Below are 21,343 nucleotides of genomic sequence, written 5' to 3' on the forward strand. Positions count from 1 at the left end.
CAGTCTCTTCGATTTGTCAATGTGTGTTTACTTTGTCATGCTTTTTGTAAAAATGTATTTGTAGAGAAGCTGCTGTCCCATAGTCAATCTAAAAAAAAGGCTAAAAGGAGAAAATATTTTCTGGTCTTAAAGAACACATATTACGATAGCAGTCCTGGCACTAAAAGGAATTACTTCCACGTGATTTGCCCCTCGGGCAAGGAAAGAATTTCCTCACTCAGAGATAGTTTAGCCAATGGCCGAAAAGGGCTCACCCACTGCCCCCTCGTGTATGCTCTAGTAAGCAGAAGAAAATGTAAATGCACCAACAGACCAATGGATGAAAAGGGTTGACTGAAGCCCTCATAAGTATATTATACTTATAATTTTAATAGAAATCTAAAGGTTTTGGCTAACGTCATTACTAAAAATCCAGTTACTTCAATTTCCAACAGAAACATAAATGTAAGCAAGCTGCTCTCCAGAGGGGGACCAGCAAAGCACCATGGCAGGGAGTCATATGTAATAAATATATATATATATATATATATATATATATATATATATATATATATATATATATATATATATATATATATATAAATTCGCTGAAAAAAACAAAGAATACAGGGATGTTATACTTAGGTTGATGTTTTGGATGTTTACTCACACAAAACCACAGAAAATCAGCAGTTATAGTTATACTTTTACTTATTTTAAGAAACTATAACTCGTGGCCTAAAGGTACTTAACAGCACAAGTTATAGTATCTTCTGATAAGTACAACTGTAAGCACAACTATAACTGCTGAAATCTATGCGTTTGTGTGGGTAAAATGTCAACCTAACTATCACGTCCCTGAAACCTTTGTTTTTATAGTTAATTTCTAAGGTTTTTTAATGTAAATAAATATATAATTGCCGTACGATAATACAATCACCACCAGGCAAGGTCTTTGTTGTGATCAAGCCCTGCAGCCAACGCCCCCACAAGCACCCAACCTTTTGGTTTTGGCCATGCGCAACGGGGTATGGTGGGTGAGTTTGAGAGTTTTTTTTTTCTCATTGGGCTTCGAAGCTGCTGATCCATTGTTGATATACACTGGGGATTGCACTGTGTGAGTGAATTTGCAGATCGGCCAAAAAAAACAATTGGGCAACTTTTTGCCTATTAGAGGTCACCCAGAGACCCCTCCATGTGTCCTATGGGGTCAGGATACCGCTACCATTTTGGACAGTGTAACCCAAGAAGTGCACACAGCGTATATGGTAATAATGGTAATAATGGGCACATTCATACATCAGATAATAATGTCACCCACGGCTGTCTTTGAAAGAATAAGTTTTTGAAGACATTTGTTGTCAGCTTCATATTTTACAAAAGAACATGTTTTTGGTGCGAAATCTTCATTTTTCCACACTGACAACACAGATGCACTTTTATGCATTGTACTTGGGTTCCACTCCTTAATCCGCCATCACAAGCAGAGGGCGAATAGAATGTTTTTCCATGAAAGGTGTGTCGGGGCAGTTTTGCATTCGTCCGGGATAACCCTGTCCGCTGCACCTCAAACCCTCACCCGGCACTTTAGACATCCAAACAACAATAACAAAAATGGGCACTGCTTACCTTGGTAGGAAAGTAATGACTCGTCTTGAAAGTCTTCAGCGTGCTGGACATGGCAAACGTGGTGAAGAAAAGGATGCAGGACCAGAAGAGAACGTCAGGGGTATAGGGCCCATCATGCCCACAGGCCGGGCCCATAAAGTGTCCGTGCATATCCCGGCATTGCTGAGAAGAAAATAATTAAGCGCCAAAAAAACACATTATTACCAATGCAAATTTAAGTTGGTTTTATTTAAATGTAGAATTCACAGAATATGTGTGGCGCACGGAACTCTGCACGCATACCCAACCCACACAGCCAATTTACCAGCACAGTCAGGAACCATCTCAGTGCTTGCATGGGGACCATCATGCTGGACGGTGGGACATCCTGTATATCAGTTGCATAACAAAGGCCTCTGCGGTGCAGGAGGACCCCGCACTCCAGGGGCCCCCCGCAGCACAGTACATTGACTGGATCCAGCGGAGAGGGCACCCCCTCCAGGTACTTTGCATGGGGGGGGGGCCCAAGTTTCGTTATGCCACTACTGGATATGTGAATCCATAAAGTAGGATCAGTCTTTCCGCCTAAAATAACCTTTGAACCGATGCTAGAATTGGAAAAACTTTACTCTGGAAATCCATAAATTAGGGTCAAGGTGGGCAATAAGAAGGAGGTGGAGTCACAAGGGGTGGAGTAATGAAAGGCAGTCTGACATTCAACTTACACATTTATTTTTAAAAACTCTGTCACAAAGATTTTGGCACCAAGGAGAAACGTGACAGAAAATTTGTTCTGACATCATTAGTTGCAAAGTCTGCATGTTATATCTTATGCACTTAAAGCACCTGTTGCAGAGAGCTTTCTGTACCCAGTAAATCTCATAAAAAAATAATAATGGTAAGATACCCCTGGTGCTTAAACACTTGCTGAGGAGATTTGTCTTTTGTTTAGTCACAGCTTGGCTAAAATTAGTGCAGAGTTTTTTTTAAGACTATAATTTCAAAATACAGCACAGAGGGTTAACACGTCTCCTTCAAAGCACATTTGGTAGCATGCAGATGACAGTTCATTATGTTAAATAGGTAAGTGGGTCACTGTTTTTGACACAGAGATCTTTTTATCAGTTAAAGCTCATAAATTGCAATCCTTTTAATATAGCAGAGTGAGTTATAAACCGGCATCAACCTGCATGCAAACTGCAACACATGGGTTTAGAATCCTATTGCTTTTCCTCAATCTGTTAATATAAGGTTGCTAAAAAGGGTTTTCTTGAGTAATAAAAGGACAATACCAAGTACTGTGATATGGTTTAGATCCTGACTGTGTGTTTCTCCCAGTTGTACAATCTTAGCATATAATCCCTACCAGTAGGACGATTTGTGACTGCCATACTTTGAAAGCCTCCTTGTTTTATGTAAAATCCAGTACATTGATTTTTATTACATAATCCTATGATTTATTGTCAAGCTGTACTGTCTGCATGTGATGTAAAACACTCTGGCACCCTACAGTGGGATGAGTAGCACCATAAAATTATTAAATACCAAAAATAGCAAGTGCTGTTTAAAGTGTTATTTCTGTAAATACTCGTAAACACTGATATATCTGACCTTCGTGCAGTGCAGGCACACCTCTTACATACAGGGGTTGAATAAAGTCAAAAACCTGCCTCCAAAACGTAGTTTCTTTTAAGTTCTTGAGATGTGATAACAAGCTATGTGCCTTTGTTTTCCCATTGCATTGGCATCTAGGTGTTGGCTGCGGATAGCTTCCAGCCATGATTAAACATGAACAAAATGAGGGCTGATGGTCCTTTAAATCGGCGCTTTGTGTTGGGCACAAACTGGAAGAGAAAATTTAGAAAGTCCCCTCAACACCTGCATGGTGCTGCTGGAAACAGAAAGTAGACAACGTGCAGGAGCTGCTGAACTATGTCCCAGTGTTGGCAAATTACACTGGGACAAATGCAGCGTATTTCCCTGGGCCAGACGGATCCCCGACCGAGCTGAATAATAACTGCCGGATTGGGGATCCGGTGGATTCCCCCTTCATTCCAGCATTGCTTTGAACCCTCTCCATGAGAGGTCCATTCCCTGAACAAAGTAGGCACTGTAAGAGCTCTGCTCCTAGGGAAGGAAAAGTGAGCATTTAGAAGCCGGAATCCAGTGGGTGGAATCCTTCTGACAGCAAATGGCAAAAAAGTAAATCAGAGAGAGCATATTCAAAATTAAGATATTGTTTGGTTTTATGAGGATGAAAATTGAACACAAAAAATAGAACTCAGAATCGTTGTTAAAAAGTTACCCTGTATGGAAGTTTTTTGGCTAATCAACTGTGAGAATATATCTAGCATTGTCCTTTCCCAAACATTTCTTGCGCTTCACACAGACTGAGATTACCTTTCTAATCCCAGGCTCGGGAAGGAAAGGAGGGACTGTCAAATCACCAGTGGGCACCTGCCTTAGCCAAGATGAGAGAGCGACTGCTGCCTCTCAAAGAGGCAAGCTCGGGGCTCAGACCACTTCTTCTATGGACCCTCTTGGCCAACCAACACCAGACACTATCTCTCTCTAGGTCCACGGGACAGTGGAAAGCCAGTAATAGCCAAAGCAGAGTCAGGGCCCAAGAAAAGGCACAGGTCCTCTTGGTCACCCCTCACCTCCACAGAAGGTGTTCATGACTCCCTATACCATAGCACGGCAACAGAGTCCAAACAGCCTTCTACACCTGTCAGTCCATCAGTCTTAAACTTCACCTATCTGGAGGAAAGGGGGTCTTGTGGGTGTCATCCTGATGCCAAACTGCACTGTGGGCTCATCCAGCTATTTATTAACCATCACCTTCTGGTGGCCTGCTGTAGAAAATCACATGATTGTCTGTTGTCCCCTTGAAATGGATGACACTCAGACTTCAAACAACCTTTCATGTTCGTATGCTTCCTTTATTTCTCCTAGGGGAGCTCACGGATGTCATTTTTCCTTCAAGTCCTGATGTTACCCATATCACACTATACAAACAAGGCCTTCTATGTTCCACGGAAAAGCGATCTTAGTTTGTTGCAGGCCCTCAAATAACTTATCTCCAGACAGAAGGAAACCACTAAGCAGTCTAAATGTTACGTTTTAAATCTGCATATTAAATTTGCAATTTAAAAAGTACAAAAAAGATCATAGTCGAACATGTCATAATTCTGCTCAAAAGAAACAACTATCTTTTACGTTTACTGACACTAGGGGCTGTATCACACAAGTGCACTGGTGCGCAATGGGTGTGTGCTTCCCCTTTATGCGCCCAGGTGTTTACTGACACTAGGGGCTGTATCACACAAGTGCACTGGTGCGCAATGGGTGTGTGCTTCCCCTTTATGCGCCCAGGTGTTTACTGACACTAGGGGCAGTATCACACAAGTGCACTGGTGCGCAATGGGTGTGTGCTTCCCCTTTGTGCACCCCAGGGCACTCTGGTATTACAGAAGGGGCTGCAGACGTTTGTGTGGCCCCTTCTGTAATTCTGATAGTGCTGGCACACATGAAGTGTCAGCGCTACTCAAGATGATGTTTCCTCTTTTGCGTGGGGGTGTGGCCTCATATAAATGAGGGAATCCTTTTGCCTTTGCACCCGTGCTATATTATGGATGCAGGTGCAAAGACAAGGGAGACATTAGGAGGTGCACCGACAGTGCACCACAAAACGGCCAGTACACCCACTGATGGCAGGCCTCTAGAGGGGGGGAAGAGGGTCCCTGAGGGGGTCTCTATCCTTCTCTAAAGTGCAGGCGGGTGCCCCCTGCACAGTTAAACACAAAGCGACTGATTAAAGTAGGTACTTCATATTTCATTGAACGTTCAGCCCCCAAGGAAGCCCTGAGTTTATGGCTGCCCGAGGGCAGTGTATCCACTGTAATTAGATGCACTGTTCATGTTTGTTATATCTTCTTTTCTGTCCTACATTGGTGTAGCTTTCTGAAATTTACATTTCTAAATTGGCTGCTTCTTTGTGGCTTTTATTTAACCTTCCTAAATTCTCCTTAAGAATGAGTCAAAGAGAAAAATGCAGGGTTAATCTCCGCCCAGATTAAGAATAGGATTAAAGTACAGAAATCCAAGCGATTGTTCAATGTTGTCTGATGACGAGAGAAACAGCTTTATTTATTCGTTATGACTGCCTATTGAGGAACTCAGGACTTTCTTTCTATAGGAGGCTCCCTGGATGTTTGCCCCTAATAAGATTCATTTTCAAGACTGGAGTACTCCTCTGTTTGGAAGATACCCCCTTCTATTTTAATCCATTATTGAGAGACACATTCTTCCCCCTCCAATAATTAACTCCCATGAGGGCTTGAGAATGAAGATGGAAGTGGCACTGCTTGCAGAATGACAAAATTACTTTACAGCGGTAGCAAGTCACACGTAGATCCTTTTTTCTTCACATCTATTTCAGAATATCAAAAGATTTACAAAACCAAAGGCCACTTGTGGTTACCAACCTCTGATTGCTAGGATCGACCACAAGGGTTTTGATGTGAAGGGACACACTACACCACACTGCAGCAATGACACAATTTACAAAAAATATTAATATTAGATTTTGCTTAAGTTTAAAAATGAAATGGTAACCTACTAAGGTCAGTTTTCTGACCCTGCAAGCCCGCGCTGAAGGGACACAGCTTGTTCAACTAGTTGTTAACGTTCTGGAGAGTTAAAAAAAAACTTGAATGATAACTCAGTCACACCACTGACTAACCACTCAGGGCCTGATTTACAACTTGGCAGAGTGGAATACACCATCACAAATGTGATGGATATTGCTTCCGCTGTATTACAATTCCATTATATACTATGGGGATCGTAATACGGCGGTCACATTTGTGACGGAGAATTCCATCCGTAAAGTTCTGAATCAGGCCCTCAGTCTGGTCAGTGGTAGAAATAGGCCACAGTGCTGTGATGAAGGTAGGCCTCTTTTCCCTCTTGATATGCTTTCCTGCGATGAGTTTGTAACAAGTAGTGATAGCAAACCTTGAATCACAAGCATTGCCCTTTGCCTATATAAAGGTCACAAGGAGAGATTTCCTAAAAGGCTACATAAATTGATAATAAAGCAATTTGTTTGACCACAAAGTGCTTCATACCACACTTCTGCAGTTTCCTCGTGCTGTAACTATGTCATGTCACTGTACATAACCCAAGTCAATAGTACTGAAATGCAGCAGGTGAGGCTGTGTTAGCCTCTTGACGAGATTGAAACTTGTGACTTGAAGATCCAGCAGATGTTTACGTACTGAAATGAAAAATCTGCTAAGCAACCAAAAATAAAGACTGGGAAAGTTGCAACACCCTTAAAGGTAAGCAGTGGGCACTGAGAACGTGGAGAAAATAATGACTTCTCTAGGCTGCCATGGTCTAGGAAAGGTGTCCTTTCAGGCTAAGGCAAAGTGTCATGTCTGAAGCTTGGATCAAACGTAAGAATTATTTTAGACCCCAGGGTATCCTGTGAATTGCTTCAGTTTGCAAGTCTGTGGTGACTAAGAGGTAAACATTTTCTCCGTCTCGTACAGGACATCTCTAGGGACTGAAAGAAGTCCACTTCAGCCAACTCTGCTTAAGAATGACAATTCCCGCTTTTCTAGCTAGAAGGAAACTTACATTTAAGAGGCAGATAAAGTTCCTCATTATATCGATTTATGTGTTTCTAATCTGGGTTGTCTCTGCACTCCCTGGAGGAAAACGGGTATGTTGTTCCTCCAGAAGGAGGAATTTATGTTACAGTGAATCGTGATTCAAGCATCTTTTTAGGTTAGACATTTACGTTTTTATTTCTACCAACCTCTCTGCAAAACTATGATACATATATTATTCATACAGATAACAAGTGAATCAAGGGCCTGAACACACCCGTGGGCAGGACAGGAATGCTGCCCCACTGATAGCGACAGTAGTAAGAAAAGTAGCACACACATTATTCTGCTAAGAAGAATAAGGGAACCATCACACTTCGCCCTAGACTCTTCACAAGTGGGAGTCTAAAAAAAACGAGAATAACAAAAAAGGAAGATGGCAATTACATGAAATAATAATGGGGAAAAAAGGCGCAGTACTTTCAAAGATATTCAACTGCATTATTGGAGAAGTAAACTTTATCCAATGTGCAACATCTGAACCCTTCTGTAAAAGCACAGGCCTCTGACAAATGTTAGGCTTCTTCCTCACATCATAAGACATCAACCAATAAGTTTTTTGTCTCACTCTGTGGTCTAATCTGAACCCCGAGGCCTAGGAAACAAGACGTCCACATCTGAACATGGAAATCCCACCTGAGACATCAAGAATGTATTAAAGTATTGGAAATGCAGTATCCATGCTTCAATTAATCCTTTATTTTTCTTCACAAACAGGTGGATCACCAGAATAAGGAGTTACATGGAACAATGGATAACTACATTGAACGTGTGTTGGAAATGGCGTCTCTAGTTGGCAGTTGGTTTGCACCTTGTCCAAGTACGACCCTCACTCTAGTCAGGATAAGGGAGATACCTAACTCAGATAACCCCTGCTTACCCCCTTGGTAGCTTGGCACGAGCAGTCAGGCTTATCTCAGAAGAAATGTGTAAAGTATTTGCACATAACACACAGTAATACAGTGAAAACACTACAAAGGACACCACAACACTTTTAGAAACATAGCCAATATTTATCTGTGTACAACTTGACCAAAATGATAAAAATCCAACATACAGTTATAAAGATATGAATTGCAAGAATTAACTTAAAAATACAGTTCCTACCAAATGGTGTATTTTTAAATTGTGAGTTCAGAGACCCCAAACTCCGGATTTCTATCTGCTCTCAAAGGGAAACTGCACTTAAAAAATAGTTAAAGGAGGTCCCCATGTTAACCCATGAAAGAGCTAAGCCTTGCAATAGTGAAAAACGAACTTGGCAGTATTTCACTATCAAGCCATGTAAAACACATCAGTACACCTCCTACCTTCAAAATACACTGCGCCCTGCCCATGGGGCTACCTTGGGCCTACCTAAGGGGGTGCCTTGCATGTAGTAAAAGGGAAGGTTGAATTAGCAGTTTAAAACTGCTCACACAGACACTGCAGTGGCAGGTCTGAGACATATTCACAGGGCTACTCATGTGGGTGGCACAATCAGTGCTGCAGGCCCCACTATTAGCATTTGATTTACAGGCCCTTTACTAGGGACTTACTAGTAAATCAAATATGCCAATCAGCATTAAACCAATCACCAATAAGTTTTAAATCATCCGCTATGAGTCAGTACGGCATTACATTATGCACTTTTTGTCTGTTCAGTGTTATCTAAGATACAGAAACATTATTTTCACTCTCTTTCTTATGAAACAAAGTTTTTGGAGGGTGTACGCCTCTTCCTTATTTCTCTCCAAAACGAAATGACTTGTTCCAGACTTCACATTTTCTAAATCGTTTTTAGATATATTTGAATATTTTAAGCACACTGGTATTCATTATTATAGAGGTAATTTTATGAGGAAATTGTTTGAAAAATGTAAAGTGTATAACGGATTCGTGAATAACCTTTATTTTTCGGGAAAATGAAATTATAATATTAGGATATGTGTTAACATTTTTATAATTGAGGTGATATCATTTATATGTGTTGAGTGAAATATTGTTAGCTAAAGTATGGATTGTGGTTACTTTTGTTTAGGGTTTGGAAAATTATACCTGTGATCCTAGATAGGGTCAAATCAGTGTAATAATTAAGTACAAATTGAACATACATTGATGTATCTTATGTTATTTGGTGAAATGGAAATTTCAAGAGATGGTTAATAATTAAACCTGTCTGTGCAAGACTGTCTTTTCTTTGCATAAAGTTAATTGTTTAACACTAAATTATACTTTATCAGATACAAATTAACCGTTTTAAACTATAGCCTGGCACATAAAGGCATATATGTTAACTGTGATTATGTTGACAGGAATGCATGTAACTGGGGTCAACATAACTAGTATCACAGACAGTGAAATAATCTGCAATGAGAGGACAAAATGCATAGCATATACATGGGATATCAGTGAGGTGACGGTTGATGGGTATACACATTGGTGTCAGTTATAAGTCGTCCATCTTTGCATGCTTTGGCAAGCCAGTGACTTACGCTAACAGTAAAGTTGGACCAGTTCAGATCAGAAGCAGAGATGTTGTGGTCGCTCCAGTACTTCAGTGTGTGATTATCTGGAGTTTCGGGCTCAGTGCATTTACAGCTATAAAAGAGAAAAAACGGTTTAAAATGTTGGATCTTGTGTTTACACTTCTATCAAAAAATGAGAGCGTCGAGTAGAGGAACTCTTAGTGACACAAAGTAGTCATACCCTTGGGACTTTGAATTTCTTGTGGTGCTACCATCAGTTTAGTGTGTACTACACAGTTTGGTGGAACACTGACTTCCCACCTTGGCATTTACTATCTATATAAAATGGTGAAACCCTCTCTCATGGACTAATTAAGGTGACTGCACCTAATACAATACTGACACCCAGTAATTAAGTTACAACACAATATCACCAAAGGTTCCAGAGCTAAAATGCAAAAACAAGCTGAATTATCATAAAATAAATTATATACTGCATATTTAATTGCATTATTCCCACATCACCAGCCTGTATTGTATTGATCTGACATCCAGTGTACAAGGACACTAGGGGCCTCATTAAGAACGGCCCAAAAAGGTTGCAATACTTATTTCACTTGTTACATTGAACAAAGCAGAAGTCAGAATTTAAAGTGCGATAAATAGCATTTATTGCAGGTTTTTGTGACGGCGTGAGGATTTTGCACATAAACCCATACGATCCGGTAATTATTGGGCATGTTTGTCTTATTAGATTTAGGCAGGTTTGATCTGACGAGATTTACCAAGGTATGCACTCTTAGTTGCATCCGGCTACTAGTGAGAGTGGTAATATTTGCACAACTTGTAATTCGAAGCTATGCACAAACAGGAGTTTGCACAGGGGTCGGAGAATACTGGGGCCCTTGTAATGAGGAGTGTTGGAGGTGCTTGAACCACAGCTTATGGTGGAAAACTAAGGACGGATACTGAAGAAACAATCATGCTGATCTCGACGCATCCTGCTCCACGGGGATTTTTTTATTAGAAAATAAACTGTATTGACCGTCGGAAAAGGAGACCAGTGTCATCTGGCAATGAACTGAGCATTTCCCAGTACGCTGGTTTACCTAAACTATGTATCAACTGTAATTATGGATTAAAGCTGGGTTCTGCAAAGTCGGTCCCGGAGAGCCGGGTCCATGACAGATTTTTAGCATATTCACATTTAGAAAATTGATTTCTGAAACATCTTTTTTCTAAATGTGGATTAGCCAAAAATCTGGCATGGACCCGGCTCTCCAGGACCGCCTTTGCAGAACCCTGGATTAAAGCATTGTTAACTGCTAATGGTATAAATCTGCATCTCCTTGAACAAAATGTAGAATTTCACAAAATTCATTTTCGGTTAGGGAGATAAAAGGGCCCGGAAGTAAAGGCGTGGTCTAAGAGCAGGGTGCCACACAACAATTCACCGAATATCAGAGGAAGCAGAACTGAAGTAGTTCATCGTTTAATCTGGAAGACAGCTCGAGATTGACCCCTAGTCCCACCTGCGACATTTAATGCAGCCTTATATTTGCTGCTGACAGATTATTAAAGAGCAAGGGTTGGGGAACCAGAGAACGTAAAGATCTTGCTTATCATTTCTTCCTGCTTATGTCTTTTTAAACCCTAAAACAGAGGCAGCAAGGGCAGTGCCAAGTAGTGCCTAATTTGTGCCAGTGGTTGTAGGTGGTGGGTACTGGCGCACATTCTTGATGCCAAGGAACTGGCATCATCAGTTTTTGACCTAGAAGAAGAGACAGAGGCAGAAATGGGAGAATGGAGGAGGAAGAGAAAGAATTGTGGAGTGAAAAAGAAAGTACAGCTTCTTAAGATTCTTTGATTTTACATATTAATTAGTACCTTCCTTCGTCCCATTTCTCAGCAGGTCCTGACATTCTAAGCTCATGTTTGAAATAACACACACAAATGTCCTCACTTCTTTTCTGCAGGACCAGAGGAATGGGACATGGAAAGCACTGCTCATCAAGGGATAAGTAAAGTAGAGTAACTGATCCTAGTGTGCCAGATGCTATAGAGGTTCAGGAAAAAACAGGGAAATGGTGCATGGGAAACCGAAGGAGAGGTTCATGGGAAAGGGGAGGAAAGAAGGAAGGAAAGAGAAATTAGAAATAAAAATAGAACAAAATCCATAGTTAAAAGAACAGAAATCAAGCATTCCATAATAAAATACTAGACACAATTGTTGGAGAAGGGGAGGGGCCAGCAGGACAGAGAAGGAAATAAGTTACTTACTTGTAACTGCATTTCTCCAGTATTGGAATATTTCATAGATTCACATGTTTGAATCATTCCCTGTGGTCGAGATGGGAGTTTCTGGTACCTCTAAAAAGTAATGTCACCATAGACATAAACACAGAGGCCTTAGACCTTTTGGTTTAGTACCATATCAGAGGCATTATTTAAGAAAGGACTGAACTTAAGAGTCAACCAATCAGGAGACACCACCCTGTAGAACCTTCCCGAGAGAAGCTCCACTTCTTCAGATATTCAGAGCACTAGTGCTTATTGTAATGAGAGAGATAAAGGTGAGCTTCTCAGGGGAGGCGGGTGGGTCGCATGTGAATCTATGAAAGATTCCAATACTGGAGAACTACAGTTTCTGGTAAGTAACTTAGGGCCAGATGTAGCAAAGGGTTTTACCCATTCTGTGTCTATGGGAAAATGCGTTTGAACATATGGCCCTTATTTCCTTACTCCAGTATTGGAGCTTTCATAGATTCACATGCTTGAATCAGAGTAGAGAGCAGTATTGAACACATTTTCAAAGATACCACAGATCTTATAATGCAAAAGATTATATACATACATATATGTAGATGAAATAGGTGTACAGCTGGTTGATGATTACATTGTTGATACTGAAGATGCCGCCATTTAAACTGTCATAGTGTTAGCAGTAGGTGCTGTTGCTGCTGCTATAACGACCCTCAACATTGATGGAGTCCTCGACGATGATTTTCTCATTGATGGAGATGTCGTTGACGAACAATCCATCGATGGAGCAGGCAAAGGATTTTTAAAAGTGTGCTTTCACTTGAGGTGGAGGTGATGGAGGCTCAGAAGTCAACTTGTGAGGTCTTCTGGAGGAACTTGAAGCAGTCTTCTCCTTTTGTCACTATAATGAGGTGACTTTGATGGACTGGGATGGTTGTGGGAGATTTGAGAGGACTTCTTAGATGCCTTCTTTGGTGGTTCATCAGAGGAATGGGCTGTAGAATCCACTTTAACTCTCTTAAGAGGTGTCTTCTGAGAGGATATAGATAACGCATCACTCTCATCATCAGAGACATGATTTTCTCTGTGTTTTACAGCCATATAGAAGGAGTCGTCCTTCACTGTCCTTAGAGTCTTAGCAGAAAATGTGTGACATACCTTGCAGTCCTTGGCTTTATGGGCACAATAGAGGCAGCATATATAATCCTGATGAGGGTCATCTATGTGGAGCCTCTTTTTCCTGCAAGTGCCACAGGGTCTGAAAAGTCCTTTCGTAGGTATGTCTGACACATTAAAACCTCAGTTTGAAACACCATAAACAGAGATACCTAATGTGCAAGGTATCTCTGTGAAATGTTGATGAGAAAATATGTAGAAAACCTATTGAAAAGTTCTGACAGGAACAAACTGAGCAGAGATCAGTGGAGGCTACCTACTACGATGTGCGGTACAAAATCTGAGGGAGTGCAGCTTCTCTCAGGAAGGTTCTACCGGGTAGTGTCTCCTAATTGGTTGGCTCTTAAGTTTAGTCCTTTTTTAAATAATAGCTCTGATATGTTACTAAACTGAACGGCCTAAGGCCTCTGTGTTTATATCTATGGTGACATTCCTTTTCGAAGGTCCCAGGGACTTTCATTTCGACGATGGGAATGATTAAAACGTGAACCCATGTAAGTTCCTATACTGGAGTAAGGATTAATTCAGCAGGGAAAAGGGAGGGATCTATTAGAATGAGAAAAAATTGCCAATGATAAAGGAGGGTTGAGAAACAGCCAACATATAAAGGGGAATCCAGGATAAAGATAAAAGAGATCCTGGGGTGATAGAAGCAGCAATCAATGGATGCGAGATGTAAATTTTTCGAGAAAGGAAAACAGTACTTCCAATGGAAGAAAATGGGTTGCGCAGTGAAATGCAAACAGTAGGTTTAGAGGTTTGAGAAAGAGTTTAAAAGTGTACAGGAAATAGAAGCCATGATCCACGGTAAAGACAAGGCTTGTTTGAGAGGAAAGAGAGACCCAATAAAAGGCGAGTGGTGCAGGGGGGTTGGAACACATTGCTTGACACCTATAGAATGGAAGGAGATGCTACTTTGAATTGGGAATAGAAGAACACAATATAGCCCTGCTCCAATGAAGCCATAAACATAAAAAAATACTACACGCTAAAAGGGCTACATTTTAATAAAACTAGGTACCAGTGTTAGAAATATGATTAATTATGTGGCACCTAAAGTAACAGCAAGCACCTTCATGAGCTACATTCACTACCAATGCAATTATTTGATTGAGACTGCAGTACTTATCCTCATTAGTATGTATTTACTGAATGCTGGGACAGGAATATTCCCTGTGCAGTATACATTCATGTCCCCTGTCATGAGTATTCAACCACAGGTACCCGATATCCTGGTCTTTGGATTTTTGGCCAATCTAATGCTAATCTACTATGTGCACATGATCCTTGAAATGTCCTGGACTGGAGGGACATACAAAATAAGCTCTCCATCATGGAAGTGAACTACTGTCCCTGTCAAAGGTTCAAGCATGTAGCACAGTGATGGCAGCATACTGTGTTTTTGTAACCACTGTGTGACCTTTTTATCTGTATTACTGGATAGGTGGCAAATCAGTTCACTCGTGTAATATGTTCTGCTGCTATAGAGAACCTGGATTCTTGCAGAGGAAAGAAGGAAGAGAGAGAGGAAGGAGAGAAATGGGGGAGAATGAAAGAAGGAGAGGGGAGAAAGAGAGAGTGTGCGCGCATCTGTGTGTGTCAGTATAGGAGTGTATGGGTAGGTTTAGGTAGGTAGATAATGTTACTTTCCTAGTCAACTGAACTGTTCTGCGGACATTCATGTGACTACAAGAAGAGACATAAACAAGGAAGTGGGAAAACAGGAGATAGGTTTTCCCATAGAATCTAAGGGCCAGATGTAGCAAAGGGTTTTACCCATTCTGTGTCTATGGGAAAATGTGTTCTTACATATGGCCCTAAATGATGAATTTTTGCTGTAGGAGCTGCTGAGGGGTCTTGTTAAGCATTGTGGTTTGGTAGATGGCGGGGTTGAAGGATGGGACTGCATCCACTGTTGTTGCTTCTCTTCCTGATCACTGTAAATATGGCTGTAGTTGGCCAGGTGCATGATGCTTATCCCTTTTTTGTGCTTCTCTTGCGAATTCTCCAGCTTGGAGATGAGTTTGTTGTGAGGAGCAGCACTCTAGACAAAGACTACACCAGGAAGATAGCCTGAGAAGAGCACACAAAAAGCGACCCAAATCAAACTGGTTAAGAAAGTGCGGAAAACCAGAACACATCTCCTGACTACTGTATTTTGTATAAGAGTGAGTGCTGTTGACTCATTTGTTCCAGTTTCAAGTTCCCTTTGACCAAGAGTATTCAAAGGATTATAGTGCAACCACAGCTGGTTCCTAGAGGCAAGCTGACACCACCTAGAGTCTGGAGGAAGAGCTGCCTCCCTGTCCTAGAACACCTGGAGAATCCTGCCTGGATGAGGATGGAAGCAACAAAGCAAAACTGCAGGCGGAGCTGATTACCAGCATGGGCAAAATCAGTTTACCCTTATGCTGTGGGTCTGTATAACAGAGACTCTCAAGAGGTTACTGGGGTGCTCGAGGCTGGTCACCATCATTGAAGGAGAATATCCACTGCACTGCCAAAGTATGCCCAAGCAGAGTGCCTCATCAAGATCTGCCATCGCTAAGCCTGTGTGTTAGACCTAGCCCTTTTCGCAGGGTCATCCACAAACTTTTTGCCTTCCTCATGTTTTTCTGACCTCTTCTGGTTGGCTCTAGGACGCTGGGCACTTTATCACTGTTGATTAGTGCTAAAGTGCATGTGTTCTTCCCTGTAAACCTGGTATGATTAGCTTACACCTGATTGCCATATTTAATTTACATGTATGCACCTTGTACAGTGGTATCCCTTATACCCAGGGCCTGTATATTAAATGGTACTAGTGGGCCTGCAGCACAGCTTGCACCACCCACAGAAGTAACCTTTCAAACCTGTCTCAGGCCTGACACTGCAGGGCCTGTGAGCACAGTTTACTGCCACAGTGGCTTGGCATCTACATTTCCATCTAAATGTACTTGGCAGGGCTAGAATTCCCCTTTTATTACATATAGGTCACCCCTAAGGTAGGCCCTGAGTAGCCCTATGGGCAGGGTACTGTGTAGGTAAAAGGTAGGACATGTGCCTTATTTTATGGCATGTCCTAGTAGTGACAAACAGCCTATGTGGTTTCTCACTCCAGTGAGTGCTGCCTCTCTCATAGGAATGCATTGAGAATGCCCTTTCATATGTTTAAGTGGCATTTTCTGATCTACGAGGAACAGTGTGGGCATGTTTAGTATGTTTGGAATGGCAGTGATAAATCCTTCTTACTGGTGTAGGTGGATTTTTTATTACCATTGTAGAAATGCCATTTTTGGAAAGTGGGAATTTCTCTGTGCTTATAACTCTAGTGCTTTGCAGCCTGACTCCAATCCACGTCTGTGGCAGAGTGACAGCTCCACTTGGTGGATACTTTTCCAGACAGCATCACACCCGAGGGTCTGGGTGTGACAGAAGAGGCATCTGCATACTGATAGTATTCCTGGACTGCGGAGAGGAATGGTCATTCACACATTACATGTGAATAGGCTGTGACCTGCCCTCACAATGGACTGATTACCCCCTACTGATGTCTGGTGCCAGGGCTGGGTTTGAAGGGGGGGTGTTATGCACTTCTGAAGGTCCTTTGAAGTGCCTTGTAAGATCCAAGACAAAATTAGTATAAGTACAGGGGTTGTTCCCCATGTTGTCAGACACTGTGTGGAACTTGTTGCCAGATGCTACTGGCTGGACGTGCTGCACCTGAGGCCTGTGTGCTGTCAGGAAGGAACAGTCATCTGGACTGTACGATTTGTGGCCCTGGACTACTGCCTGTACTTGTTGAGCTGCAGAGGGTACCACTACTTTGCCTGGCAGCCCTATGTGCTGGCCTTCTGCTGCTTTACCTGCATTTGGTGCTCTCCAGTTGTCTCTAGGCAGCTGGGTGGAATGCCCCCTTTTCCTCTGCCTTCCACTGTCTTGCACTGAGTAAAGTGATTTTGTCAGCCCTGAAAAAGTGCCAGGGATTGCCTCGCATTGTGTGGGCTGATGCTTCCCTGGGCCATGCACAACCTGTGGGCTTGCCTAGGGCGGAGCATGTGGAGCGCTTTCCCCTACTAGAGCGTGAAGAGACAGATGCCGCCAGCACGAGAGGAGCTACCGGCAGCCTTTGCTGTAGCGCAGATGAAGCGCGCTTCTGTTGGTACCCCTGGGGCACAAGCAGGCACCTACTGTGGTGCCATCACGGCCGCAGCCCCAGGAGATTAGGCCGGGGGAGGCTGTCATTGCCTATCAGGGGCAGAAGAGTATCTCACTCCCTACGTGGGCCTAGAGTGCTGCTGCAAGACGTGCGGCTCAGCAGGAGCACTGTGACAGGAGCAGAGCAGTGAGAGGAGCCCTGCCGGCCTAGTGAAAGTGCTGGACTGCACGTCTCAGAGCCAGGAGGGTCATCCCTACCATATCCCTCCTAAGAGGGACACCCGAAGCGGCCCCCTTTGGAAATCCTGCAAGAGGGGGAGCCCAGGAGGGTCCCCCGTACTTTATAGTGTGCGTGCCACCGTCCCTTCTGGTGGCATTTTATTGGGGCATTCACCGTACAGCTCGCAGGATGGAAAGGGGGATCCTCGAAGGAGGTCCCATTCCTATTGAGACCTTCAGTACCTTATTTTCTATTATAGGAGCATGGGAGCTCCTGAGCTGGATGGGGTGTGTTGTATTTACCGCCCATCATATGGAATCAGCGCAGATGCGCGGTGCCCTTCATATAGAAGGTGCTTTAAGGTGATTCCTTTAGGTGCCGAATTTCACCACAAGATTTCTGCCCTCATTTTGCATTGTTTATGCCCTGATGTAATGTCATATGCTGTCCTAGCCTTGTTGGGGTGACATGTATATTTTCAGGATGCGTGCATCATTTTAGAATCTGCATTGCAGGCAAAGGGAGGGTGTTTTTGCTGACATTTACAATATCGAAATGTTTTTCCTTTGTTGGCATTCATGATGATGTGACAAGTCCCTGATTGGTACAGCATTACTAATTTATGTTGGTATGGTCTATGTTTATATGCAATACAGTTTATTTTTATATGGCTGATTGTGAAGTGTCTTTTGTGGTGTATTTATTGTGTCACTTCGTTGTTTGTGTTGTGCAAACGCTTTACACATTGCCTCTGGGATATGCCTGGCTGCTCGTGCCAAGCTACCAAGAGGGGTGAGCAGGAGTTATCTTAGGTGTGCAGTTCCCTTGCCTTGACTGGAGTGGTGGTGACTGCCTGGCTGAGGAGCCTGCCCTAGCCAACCAGGAACCCCATTTCTAACACTGTGAGGCAGAGCCAAATATGCCAGAAAGGACTTCACTATCATGGCCTTTGGCAAGTGTTCCTAAGTGGTCTGTGCAGCTAAAGAAGAGACTGTTGGCAAGCCAGTGGCACTGCCTAAATATGCTTCAATAGACTGTGGCACTTACCCAACCTGTGCTAAAGCAGACTATGCCACCCTAAGTGAAGCTGCTGCCTCGAGCCACTTGACCACTGTGTGTCTGAATTCATGTGTGGCTGGCCAAGGTTCTGAGCAGAAGTGTGCCCGATCAGACAACACTACTGCTGCTGAACCCTGAAGTGACTTGAAGAAGCTCAACTGTCGCCATCCACCCTGAGACCAAAAGTGTACTGCATGGTTGCCGTGACCACAGTAGGCCCAACGAGCTGAACTTCTGACTCATCAATACATCTATGTGATGGAGGCCCTGGCAGGACCAGCAGGGCCCAGCCAGCACTTGACGCTGTTTCCCAAGAACAGGGCTGGAGACAGAAGACAGCTGTGCTCATGCTGCTGACTCTGGACACTGCAAGTGGTTCTGCAACTGCTTCTCAGACTGGAGCAGTGGGCTGGGGTATCTGCAGCCAGCACATCTTTCTGCCAAGAGGGAGGACCAGGACTGTAGTGTGGTTAGCCTGGTCACAGTGTACCGTGGACTCCAATACTGGTGGGCTACTGAAACTGAGGGCACAAAACTACTTACGTGAGTGGGGCACTGTACCTGTTCCTGAGACTAACACTGGGGTACCCTCACAGCAAAGCAGCTCAAGGGAGAGCACAGGGGGAAAACTCACCAAAGGACAGGCGCCCTGCATCAGAGACTCATAGTACCTGAATGTTTGTAGTACTATGTTTTATAGTGTGTTAAAGAACTTCTTGGTTATAATGATAAGCATTGGGCTGAGCAATAAAGCTACTGTGCTGTTGGGTGTCGGTTGAGTATTAAGCTTATTGTACTCCCAACCTAACCTCCCTAAGAAGCCCTTTGACTGTTTGCCATCGCTACCAATGAGAGTCTAGTGCTGAAGGGTTGTACTTGGCCCTGTTTGCACAGCTATAGTAGGATGGACCTCAGAACATCAGAGGTCCTCATTGTCCTGGCCCAGTAGCCCCTGCTTACCCTGTGTTCCGCCAAATGATGTCTGGCATGGCAGCTGCCACATAATCCACCCTCTGCTGCATAATTTGCAGATTCCAACCAAAAATGCTTCTTTCTAGCCCCAAAGGAACAAAAGTTACGAAAAATGCCACAAATGGGAGTGAGCAGTGGCGGACTCTTTGCAAAGTTAACTGGTCACTTTGCAGTTGCTAACTGCCGTTGAAAGGGTTTGCACTGGAATTAAAGAGGTTGATGGTTTGCTCAGACAGTATTAATGTGTGCTAAAATGACATTAGAACAAATTAATCTGGTTAAAGAATGTACCACATTGTGCAGCATGATTTCCCTTTTCCTGTTGCATATTTAGTCAAGCCAGCACATTCGTTGGTCCCCCCATCACTTCATAATTCCAGTGGCCCTGGTTACATTTGAGTCTTTGTTCCAATAACCAAGATTGTGCATGTCCCAGTGCCATCACTAAAGGAGTAGCATATCACTTCTTGCACAAACACACGTAAGAAGCTCTTACTAATAGAAGGTGAGGTTGTCCAGGTGGCTGTGCATGTGGATGGGATACGTCTCGCCTAGGTGAATCAACTTTTCTATGGACTCGTAGATGAAAATGATGCAGATCAGGGAGGCGAAGGCTTCTTCCGTGAAGCGGGTGATATAGCAGACAAGCGAGCTGGCGTCCGTGGCCACCAAGAGCAAGCACAGAAACGCTGTCCAGAGGCCGATGCAAGCCCGTAAGGAGAGGTATGAGAGATCCTGTTCCCTAAAACAAAGCAAAATAGATATGTGGTGAAGGATCCAGAAGGTAAATAAGAAAAAAGACAACAACACTTAAAGTCCTGCACCATCAGGGCAGGTAATGTGAAAATCAACTTCCTTTCTGCAAAGTACATCACTCAACATGACATCATATTGACTCTTAAGTGACAAAGCAGTAGCTCTACACGCTAACGTCAGTTTCTGGTCTTTTCCCTTTCTACACACGCAGTGTAACAATTGTTAGTAATAGTATGGCTGATTACTAACCTGGGATCTTTTTAGATGTCAAAAAGAGGCCACTCCACAGAACAAGGAAGTGGTAACTGCAATTAGGAGTATCCACCTAAAAGAGTGTTAGAGGTAAGTAACTTGTTCTTGTGATAGATACTCCTAACTGCAGATTTCTCACCTTAAAATAGATACCAAAGCAGGGGAAACAGCCTCAACAACTAGGCCCTAAACAACTACTTGCCTAAACCACTACTGCTAAACAACTAAAAAGTCTCTACAACCAAGTACTGAACAACTATTGTCTAAACAACAATTTTGCCTGAATAATGATTGCCTGAACATCGAATTTTAAGGTAAGTTTTTTTTTATATGGTTTATTAGTTGTTTAGAATTTATATATATATATATATATATATATATATATATATATATATATATATATATATATATATATATATATAAGTTGTTTAAAATTTGTATATCTATATATATATACACGTTGTTTAGAATGTGTGTGTATATATATATATATATATATATATATATCCTCACAATTTAAAAACACATCTTTTGGTAAAAGTATTTTTTAAATAGCAGGTCTGAAAATGCCACTTTTGGAAAGCTGGCATTTTCTTACTTTAACCATCCTGTGTCAGAGCCTGCCTCCAACCCATGTCTGATCTGTATAAGGTTAGAAGACAGCTTCCTGTGTACATTCCATCCAGACAGTCATACACACAGATCACTCAACTGCCCCTGCATTCCATCGGCATACTGATAGGCCTCCCTGGGCAGGAAGGGTGGAGGGGCTCGCACTACAAAGGATAGTGACCTGA

General features: G+C 42.7%; 1 protein-coding gene across 1 annotated transcript in view; it reads right to left on the reverse strand.

Annotated features, from left to right (window-relative positions):
• The window catches only part of SLC4A8 (solute carrier family 4 member 8), a 626,941-nt gene that overhangs the window by 200,996 nt on the left and 404,602 nt on the right, over positions 1-21,343 (reverse strand). The window contains exons 14-16 of the mRNA XM_069230889.1: positions 20,035-20,280; positions 9,740-9,845; positions 1,609-1,770 (exon numbers count right to left, since the gene is read on the reverse strand). Coding sequence (XP_069086990.1) covers positions 1,609-1,770; positions 9,740-9,845; positions 20,035-20,280 — 514 coding nt within the window. The remainder of the gene's footprint in view (positions 1-1,608; positions 1,771-9,739; positions 9,846-20,034; positions 20,281-21,343) is intronic.

Source organism: Pleurodeles waltl, chromosome 4_2, assembly GCF_031143425.1.
Source record: "Pleurodeles waltl isolate 20211129_DDA chromosome 4_2, aPleWal1.hap1.20221129, whole genome shotgun sequence".
Classification (NCBI taxonomy): domain Eukaryota; kingdom Metazoa; phylum Chordata; class Amphibia; order Caudata; family Salamandridae; genus Pleurodeles; species Pleurodeles waltl.